General features: G+C 37.6%; 2 protein-coding genes and 1 long non-coding RNA gene across 4 annotated transcripts in view; 1 reads left to right on the top strand and 2 right to left on the bottom strand.

Moving 5' to 3' along the window:
* LOC149130245 (uncharacterized) overlaps positions 1 to 10000 on the top strand; it is a 244685-nt gene that overhangs the window by 96192 nt on the left and 138493 nt on the right. The gene's annotated exons all lie outside the window — the stretch shown is intronic.
* Positions 1 to 10000, bottom strand: part of LOC106883576 (gamma-aminobutyric acid receptor alpha-like) — an 82873-nt gene that overhangs the window by 32680 nt on the left and 40193 nt on the right. The gene's annotated exons all lie outside the window — the stretch shown is intronic.
* On the bottom strand, positions 4127 to 5882 carry LOC149130246 (transcription factor E2F5-like). The gene has a single exon (XM_089346053.1). The coding sequence runs from the start codon at positions 5235 to 5237 to the stop codon at positions 4737 to 4739; it is 501 nt and encodes a 166-aa protein (XP_089202179.1). The 5' UTR covers positions 5238 to 5882; the 3' UTR covers positions 4127 to 4736.

Genomic DNA, 10000 nt, shown 5'->3' with positions numbered 1-10000 from the left:
ACCCATATACACACGCACACACATATATACACTCACATACATATACACATCCATGTTTGTTTTTATGCTCAGTACTAATAAAGACACTTTTACATTAATCTGTTGAGTTTTTCCATCCTTTTATAGAGTACAAATATATTTTTCTTATATTAGTGCATTGTTGATAGTGACCTCGAAGTTTTGGCCAGCTAAACCATCATTGGATGATGGCTTAGCTGATTGTAACTTCGAAGTCAGCAATGTTCTTGTACAAGAATAATGAATACATATACATACATACATACAAGTATGAGTGTGTAGTAAGAAGCTTGCTTCCCAACCACGAGGTTCTGGGTTCAGTCCCACTGTATGGCACCTTGGGTAAGTGTTTTCTACTATAACCAAAGACTTGTGAGTGGATTTGGTTGAAGGAAGCTGAAAAGAAGCTGATTGTATATATGTATATATGTATATATGTATATGTGTATATATTTATGTGTGTGTGTCTTTGTGTCTGTGTTTGTCTCCTGCCCATCACCTCTTGATGTCCGGTGTTGGTGTGTTTGCATCCCTGAAAACTGGCAGTTCGGTGAAAGAGACTGACAGAATGAATACCAGGCTGAAGATATAAGTCCTCAGGTCGATTTGGTTAACTTGAAGCTGTCAAATGTGGTGCTCCAGCATGGCTGCAGTCAAATGAATGAAACAAGTAAAAGAACAATAGAATACACACACACATACCATGAGTTGGCCTTATCTATCTTCTTGGTCCTTTCTGTGCTGTTCCAGGATTTACTCCTGTTTTGTGGGGAGATCCCATTTGTATTCCTCTCAATGGTGACCTTGTACTTAGCCCTGTACTCTTTTGTAGCCAGAAATTTGCACATAATGGACGAAGTGTTGTATGTGTTTTTCAACCACCACCACCACCACCACACTTACCTCTCTCCCAGTATCTCAAAACATCAGGTATACTATAGTGCAAATTAACCTGCTGAGACTAATGAGAAGACAAATTAATTGAAACTAAACAGAAACTAATTGACATTTTCAAAATTGTTCATAATGGCTTCTTCTTCTTCTTTAACGAAGAATATGTTTTTTTTTCCTTCTAAACTGTACAAATGAAGTTAAGTGGTTTTCATTTCTCCTGAGCTATGCAGAAATTTTTTCCTTTTTACTTCTTAGGGAAAGAAATCAACCAGATTCTTGACTGAGTTGTTGAAACAGAAATATCGTTATAACAAATATTCTGCTCAATACCACAGGTTTGCTTGTCGGTTGTTTAGACAAGCAAACCTGTTGAGCATGTCCCTTGGTGGCTGACAATATGTGCATCTCTGATCATGAGCAGGAGTAGATGGGGAGCATCATAGCCATGTGTTGAGACGGTTTCTTTGGGGTTTGAATAAACGTAAGTAAAGCAAAGTTTGAAGGAAATATTAACCATTTTTCAATTTTTCATACTTTCTAGGGGCCAGCAAATGAGAAATAACAGTTGCCACCACCCAAGGAGAAAAATCACGTTACACAGTGCCATCGATGGACTTTGCAAGAAGAAACTCAGGTCAGATTTTGAAAGCATTCATTTTTATTTGACTAGAGTGTGATTTGAAAGGGGTTTGGTAGCTATTTCCACCAGATTCATGTACCATGAAGAGGTCTCCCTCATTGGTTCATACACACACACACACAGAGGATAATTCAAAATGAATAGTATAAAAATGAAACATACTCAACAATATTTATTAGGAGTGGCTGTGTGGTAAGGAGCCTGCTTATCAACCACATGGTTCCAGTTTCAGTTCCACTGCGTGGCACCTTGGGCAAGTGTCTTCTACTATAGCCTTGGGTGGATTTAGTAGATGGAAACTGAAAGGAGCCCATTGTATATATACATATATATATATACATACATACGTATATACATATATACATACTGCCAGTACCGCCTGACTGGCTCCCGTAGGATTTTCGAGTGAGATCGTTGCCAGTGCCCCTGGACTGGCTTGTGCGGGTGGCACATAAAAGACACCATTTCGAGCGTGGCCGTTTTCGTGCGGGTGACACGTAAAAGCACCCACTACCCTCTCTGAGTGGTTGGCATTAGGAAGGGCATCCAGCTGTAGAAACTCTGCCAAATTAGATTGGAGCCTGGTGTTGCCATCCGGTTTCACCAGTCCTCAGTCAAATCGTCCAACCCATGCTAGCATGGAAAGCGGACGTTAAATGATGATGATGATGATGATGATATATATATATATATATATATATATATATATATATGTGTGTGTGTGTGTGTGTGTCTGTGATTGTCCCCCCGAAACATTGCTTGACAACCAATGGTGTTTTGTTTACATCCCCGTAACTTAGCGGTTCTGCAAAAGAGATGGATAGAATAAGTCCTGGGGCCGATTTGTTCAACTAAAGGTGGTGCTCCAGCATGGCCACAGTCAAATGACTGAAACAAATGAAAGAATAAAAGAATATATATATATATATATATATATCATCATCATCATCATCATCGTTTAACGTCCGCTTTCCATGCTAGCATGGGTTGGACGATTTGACTGAGGACTGGTGCAACCGGATGGCAACACCAGGCTCCAGTCTGATTTGGCAGAGTTTCTACAGCTGGATGCCCTTCCTAACGCCAACCACTCAGAGAGTGTAGTGGGTGCTTTTACGTGTCACCCGCACGAAAACGGCCACACTCGAAATGGTGTCTTTTATGTGCCACCCGTACAAGAGCCAGTCCAGGGGCACTGGCAACGATCTCGCTCGAAAACCCTACAAGGCCAGTCAGGCGGTACTGGCAACGGTCACGCTCAGGATGGTACATCTTATGTGCCACCCGCACAAGAGCCAGTCCAGGGGCACTGGCAACGATCTCACTTGGCTTGCCGGGTCTTCTCACGCACATGCACCTAGAAAGTTCCCCTCTGAAGCACAAGTCTGGGCAATGTTGTTTATGGAAGACTAGCAGTCACCCATGCATACCAGCCTCCCCTCTCCAAGCCATCACAACGTTATCCAAAGAAACGGCAAAGGCTGATACAACTTGACACCAATGACATCACAACTCATTTCTACAGTTGAGTGAACTGGAGCAACATGAAATAAAATGTCTTGCTCAAGAACACAACACACAACGCAGTCCAGGAATTGAACTGACTACCTCATGATTGTGAGCTTGTCACTCTAACTACTGAGTCATGTGCCTTGACAATGGAGTCATATTTGTATCATTTTCTGTCAAAGCAAAGTCATGTCTCAGCACCTACCCATTTCAGTGTTATACTTTTTGCTATGTTACAGGAGGTTTTCAAAACATCAAAATATGATGGCAAGTTATTCCGTCATCACAGATTGCAAGCAAAATCCAAAATTAAGCCTCTAAGTGTCTGGAGATTGTTCACACAAGATGAGTCCAGCATGCAGGCATGAGTCATTCAATTCTCAAACACCTAGAACAATTTGGCCCCACTATCAACACTACAAAAAAAAAAAAAAAAAAAAAAAAAAAAAAAATCCTACACCAACTTGTCCTAAGACAAGCTTAGAAAGGCATTTCCTAGAATAAAACTAAAGGGGACTGAGCTGAAAAAATGTAGACAATGGCAAGGAAAAAGCTATTTCATAAAAACTGCAGCATAGAATGTGGGACAGCCCAGATATTGATATTGGTACTAAAATAAAACAATGCTATCATCCTTCCATCTCACTTTTATGGTGCTAAATCTTGGACAATGTATTGATCTAATTCTAATAAGGCTCAACCATTTCCACATGTCTTACCAAAGGAAGATTCCTAATATTAGAGGTTCTCAGATGTGCTAATGCATCCAGTTCATTTGCCAAGTTCAAGCAAGTCCAGTTGTGTGCTTGGAAGGAAACTAGTGACAACGGTTCCAAAGCATTTGAATCTTCACATATCTGTATAGCAGAGGCCAAAAGAGCAGCTCACAAATTATATTCTAACAATTCTGGTGTAAATAAACATTAGCGTGCAGTCTGTGCAAATATTTCTCTGCCAGAATAGGTCCTCTTCAAACTTGGTGGACAACCTATCGTATCTGTGTGTGTATGAGTGTATTTCCATTGTTGGATTAATTGCTTTCATAGCTAGAAGCTTTTGCTGCCAAAAACCACTGAAGAAGGACTTAGGCCAAAGGTCATGGTTCTTTATGTATTCGGTGAGACATATTGAAGCAAGAAAAGTTAAGATTGCTCTGATCAGGGGATACAACACATTGGCAGTATTGGAATTTGAACAGTATTAAACTATTCAGTTGCCCAGTACCTTACATCTCCACATGTATATATCGTAATAATTGTGAGTTAGTCTAAGGGTGATATTACAGTAGATTTGAGAACTTTTTGCTTATTAATAAACATGATGTAGTTGTCAGCTGCCCTAGAAGAAACAGAATAGATTAATCAAAGGGATTATATGTAATAACTCACTCTTCACTCTATCACCACTGATTCCAAGTCCTTGTAAGCTTGCAAATGCACACCTGGAGGCCAATACATGATACATATATTGTCATTAAGAGGTTAAAAGATTAGGTTTAGATGAGAAGTTAGAGGTTAGCAGAAACAAAGATATTAACAGATCTTATAATATTCATATCTATAGAAACCACTTCCTGATGGGGCTCCGCTGTTGTTTAAAGGTATTTTGCCTTTGAGCTGACAAGAGAAGGAGAGAGAGCGCGTATGTGTATGTGTGTGAGTGTGTGGCTGAAGTATCAATAGAAGGCAGCAGCAGAGTTTGGTGGAAGTAGAGGGACATCAAATAGATCACAAACGCCTTCACTGTCATCCAGGTTGAACTGGTAGTCTCGGTCACTGGGTAGAGGACTCAGACGCAATAGGGGTTCCAAGCCTTCTGTTGATATGAGGTCATCAAATTCATCATCCACATCAAATGTTGATTTAGAACCACCAAGGAAGATTGGAAGACTTTCTGAAACAAGGGGTGATATCTGTACTGGATTATGACTTTGAGCAGCTTTCCGAGGAGATGATCTTGTGGCCATTCGATTGGCAGGAGATAGAGGTGATTTCACAGGAGATTTTTTTTTCAGTTTCTGCGGTGTCTTCAGAACACATTTTGTATCCAGAACTGAAGGATTCTGGATTTGTTTTACTGAGGTCTGTAGAATTTCCATTTTCTTTGTGTCGTCTTGGAAAGGAGGCAACTGATCGACTTCAGGCGCTGAAGCTTCATTGTCTTTGTTCACCAACATTACATCAATAGGACCAGAGTTACTTTTCAAATAGATTTGGTAATTACCTTTTTGATCTGGAATTCTCAATTTCGTCCCTGAAGGTGCTTGTATGGATAACAACGTGCAATCAGGGAACACTTTACAAATATCTTCATAACTAACATATGCCAACTGACTATTAGAAACTTCCTCTATGACATTTTTAATACTCTGTTGGACCCAACTTTTGTGTTTGTCCAATTGTTTTTCTTTTTCTTCTAGAGATTCAATCTCTTTTTTCAAATTAACAAGGCGATCTGATATTTCTCTTGAATTACATCCTGGTCCGGCACCCTTCCATTGGATACTGTTTTTTGATTTCTTTTCTATTAACCCGATTCCTTCTAGAACATTTGTGATGTCATATATCCGTCGTTTCTGTCGCACAGCCAATGTGTCTGCAGCCACTTTCAAATCAAGTACTCCATCTTTGGCTTCCTGTAATAAAGATACGAATTTGGTGGTGAGAAGTCCAAGACTCTTCTCGTGTCAACTGGGTGTGGTGTGATCGGTTGCAGCCATCATTCAGCAAAAGCACCAACCGTTTGGTTGGACGAATAAAACAGCACACTGGGTACAGCAACAACCAACACCACCACTACCTCCGCCACCATCGTAACACCACTATATGTATATATATATGTATATATATATATATATATATGTGTGTGTGTGTGGGGAATATATACATATATATATAAATATTTATATATATATATATATATATATATCTATATATATATATATATATATATATATATATATATATATATATATATATATATATATATATAAACTTATAATTTACTATATCCTATTTCAAATCAATGTCTTCTATTTTAAAATGCCTATGTATTTATAAATGTTTTAAAATATTTTTAGATATTTGCAGGCTTATAAAAATATGTATGTGTATATATGCTTGTATCTTATTAATACTTCTATTAAGTTGAGCTTTATGTTGCTTAATTAATGTCGAAGTAAGTGTGCATATATATTGAATATTCTGCTGGATAATATATCATGTCCCTCTAGTTTTCCGCTTGTATTGCCTCTACTCAAATTATAAATTGGAACTTAGCTCAACTTGAGCACTTCGATTCTAGCCTGTCTACGAGTATTGTTAATTAATAACAATATCTATAAAATAATATAATTTATATATATATATATATATATATATATATATATATACATATATATACATATATGACAGTATTGTGTGATTTGTGTGAGATTTGGCTGCTGTTTCTACAGGGTCTTACTACCATGTAGCTGTTTCCTTGATTCGTTCATTCAAAAGACAGTAGGGTGTTATTTGAGGGAGATTTAGCTGCTATACATATATATACACATATATGCATATATCCAAACAGGGAGTTGGAAAAAGTTTTTGTTATTATTCTACTAAGGTTGACTTTGACTTTCATCCTTCCAGGGTCAGTAAAACGGGTACCAGTTATGCACTGGGGTTGATGTAATCTTCTTAACCCCCTCTCCCAAACTTACTGGCCTTGTACTGAAAATTGAAACCAATATAATAAACATATGTACCCCCTCTGCCATTCTTTTAACCATTCCGTAAGCTTAAACACCCCCAACTACAGCCCTTTGACATTTTCACAAACGCCACCTTTGGTGGAGTCTTCAATACACACAACACATCCTGGTTTACAAACAGAACTGATAACAAAAGAGGTGATGCAATATTATTGCTGCAAATCAACTCTCTTTATATCTTCAACAATTTACACTAACACACAAACTCTCTCTCTCTCTCACAAACACACATATACACACACGCACATAGACATGCAAAGATTTGTGTATATGTATGTATGTATGTATATATATATATATATATATATATATATATATATATATATATATATATATAAATAGATATATAGATATATGACAGCAAGCCAATTAGAACAACTTTACCCTAGACGTTACCTTCTCCTCCACACACCCAGCTACCGCAACGATTTGGCAGAGACTTCTCCAACTTTTATCAGACCACCTGCCAATTATAATTAGAAACCACACTCGTACATCAATGAAGAAAGCAAAAATCATTTTTCCAATTCTGAAAAAGAAACAAAGATGCAATGGGACAAGTTCCATTGAAAAACCGAATCATAGTTTTTCGAATTTAACATCACAGACGTTGAGATAGGCATTGCAGTATTATATACAATCGTTAAAGTAATTAATGGCACATGCATGGTTGTGTGGTGAGAAGCTTGCTTTCAAAGCATTTGATTGCAGGTTCAGTCCCACTGTGTGGCACATTGGCCAAGTGTCTTCTACAGCCCCAGTCTGACTGAAAAACCTTATAAGTGGATTTGGTAGATGGAAACTGAAAGAAGCCCCATCATATATATTTACATCTACATATATACATACACACATACTGACAGACATACATATACAAACACATACATATTAATACATACATATATAGATATATTCCATATTCTTTCTGTTGAAGAGCGTAGCTCGAAACGTTAAAGACTTTCTGTATTCCCGAGCGTCAAACTAATACATCCTTTTGTTGTTTACACCACCTGTCCTCGTCTGTTGTTTTTTTTTCGTAAATTCTCCCATATATATATATATATACACACATGCACACACACGCATGCACACACACATACATATACATACATGCATATATATATATATATATATATATATATATATGGGAGAATGTACGAAAAAACAACAACAGACGAGGACAGGTGGTGTAAACAACAAAAGGATGTATTAGTATGACATGTATATATATATATTTCGGTTTTGGATTTGGTTTGCAAGATTTTTCATGTGATTTCGTGCGTTGAAGCATATTCTGTTGTGTCTGGGGAGAGTCATTTTCTTATTGTGCCTTAAAATTTAACACACTCACCGGTAAAATTTCCACTTATTTCTTATTTTATTTATGTATAAAGAAAAATAGATTGAGAATTATTCAAATAATATTTATTATTATTGATGATGATGATGATGATAATATTTAACGATTTAACGAGTTTCACAGTTTTCCCTGATTTGCCAAAACTTAAAATAGAAACACGTGGCTTATGTCGCAGCTGTCTTGCTTTTGAAGTTTGCCCTATTTTTATAGGGAGTTCATGGCTCGTATGTTTTGAATAGGATTTGATTGGTAAAGGATAGTCACATGACTGGTCTTAGAAATTTTTGTAGGTTCCCCCCATTAAGGTCCGTGTGTTCGTATCAAGTGACAATGTTTGGTGCTGTAAATTAAGGCTGACACAGTTGACTGAACATATCTGGTGACAGTAGCGAACAATCCATGCTTTGAATGTTTTCTGTTAGGTGCAAAATAAGCTGTCATGTGACACAAGAAGATTTAAAAGCAACAAAGACAGGAAATTCTTGGATCAGGGTAAATTGGATCTGCCCACAAAATGACAAAAGAAACTGGAACGAAATCCCAATTTTGTTATTGGTTCAATAAACAGCTTAAGACTTGTATCTTAGAATTGCTTTAAAAAAAAAAAAAAAAAAGAACCCAAATGGACTTTTTGGCCATTCTGAGGAATTTCAACCATGTTTCGTGGTTTGCTACCACAACAGCTCCTTTATAGGATCCAGTTAGCTGAAGACATCAACAGGAGGAACCACGTCCGGTTTCGGCCCCTACTCCTCTACCGTTTTGACGTGGTGGGGCCACCCCCTTTCGGAGGTGTCTTCAGCTCTGGTGTTGGGTGCATGTCTTCTTTCACTGTTTGTGACTGTTCTAATTCAACTGTGGAATGTCCCTCGCTATGGTTATTTTCCAGGAGGTTCTGGCCACACGTCTTACAGTTCATCAACCCGCGTTGTTGAATTACTTTCTTCCGACATACCTTCCCTTGGTGGATTAGGATCCAGTTAGCTCAAGACATCATCAGGAGGAGAAACCACGTCCGGTTTCGGCCCCTACTCCTTTTATTTCAAGATTATTTTCGATGCTACTTTCTTTATTTCAATAATTTATTTGGATTTATTAAGAAATATTCTGAAATAGAAAACAAAAAAAATCTGCAGATTGATCTCGATATTAATTAATTGTGTGAAATATATACAATATCAATATATGAATCAATATGGAAAATGGAATGTTCCATTTAAAATCAATAGAGAAATCAGATATTTCTCCCACACTGATTCCAGTAATTAAATTATTATTATTATTATTATTATTATTATTATTATTATTATTATTTAAAAACTTACTGAGCTGAATCCTGAAATATGATCCTGTTTCGTAAATATAATTTTACTGAATTAAGGTTAACAAATTGGCCAAGTCATTAGGGTGTCAGACACAATGCCTTGCTGTGTTCTGAGTTCAAATCGTGCCAAGGTCAAATTTTCCTTTTTGGTGTCAATAAAATAAAATACCAATCCAGTGCTGCTAGATGGCAGCACTTGTATAGTGTTCAATGAGATGCTTTACATCTGCTCCGGCTCCAGCATTGTAAGTTCAAATCCTGCCCTGGTCAACTTTGCCTTACTTCTTTACAGGGTCAATATAATTAAATACCATGAAGGCACATGGCTCAGTGGTTAGAGCATTGGGCTCATGACTATGAGGTAGTGAGTTCGATTCCCAGACCAGGCTGTGTGTTGTGTTCTTGAGCAAGACACTTTATTTCACGTTGCTCCAGTTCACTCAGCTGTAGAAATGAGTTGCGACGTCACTGGTGCCAAGCTGTATCGGCCCCTTTGCC

This window comes from Octopus bimaculoides, chromosome 30 (assembly GCF_046866305.1).
Source record: "Octopus bimaculoides isolate indiv1 chromosome 30, ASM4686630v1, whole genome shotgun sequence".
NCBI classification, from domain to species: domain Eukaryota; kingdom Metazoa; phylum Mollusca; class Cephalopoda; order Octopoda; family Octopodidae; genus Octopus; species Octopus bimaculoides.
The sequence above is the reverse complement of the archived record's forward strand: the minus strand, read 5'-3'. Positions and strand labels throughout refer to the sequence as shown.